Source organism: Plasmopara halstedii, assembly GCF_900000015.1.
Source record: "Plasmopara halstedii genome assembly, contig: Scaffold_444, whole genome shotgun sequence".
Taxonomy (NCBI): domain Eukaryota; phylum Oomycota; class Peronosporomycetes; order Peronosporales; family Peronosporaceae; genus Plasmopara; species Plasmopara halstedii.
Window position 1 is genome coordinate 1196422 of NW_020187364.1, and position 468 is coordinate 1196889.

Here is a 468-nt window from a genome sequence, read left to right on the forward strand (position 1 = left end):
GCTATCTGGGAAGTGTGAGTACTACGAGAACCGTAGCTTATATGTTTATATTAATTTTTACATTTGAAAAAAAATTTAGCTTAGGAATAATCGGAAGTTAATGACCCAGCCTCCGCGTCAGAATCTTGGGACCAAGCTTAGCATCATGGTTCAGCGGCGTCAATGGACGGTAGTTCCCAAACTGCGATCTATCTCGAGTCTTGTATAGCAGCGAAAGGTGCGCCCGTCGTTGAAACGTAGTCATCTTTCCCTTTGATGACTGATTGTCGCGTATAGCCTCGTATATGCGAGTCCACAAGCTTGGCGAAATCTTGGAGTACTCGATCGGTAATCCGTCGGGGCTCGGCGCTTTTCCATTGGAGGATTTCATGATCGCCCAGTATAAGTCGTTTGCCGTGATGGGCGCATCCAGCAGACGCTGTTGTGCTGGCGTAAGTTTTGCCACTGTTTGACGTAGCATTCGCGCTA

At 47.4% G+C, this 468-nt stretch overlaps 1 protein-coding gene across 1 annotated transcript in view; it reads right to left on the reverse strand.

Annotated features, from left to right (window-relative positions):
• Positions 1 to 97: 97 nt before the first annotated feature.
• PHALS_10182 (pollike protein) overlaps positions 98 to 468 on the reverse strand; it is a gene marked incomplete at both ends in the record, with an annotated part of 587 nt that continues 216 nt past the window's right edge. The window contains one exon of the mRNA XM_024725561.1: positions 98 to 468. This exon is cut by the window's right edge and continues 86 nt beyond it. Coding sequence (XP_024576326.1) covers positions 98 to 468 — 371 coding nt within the window.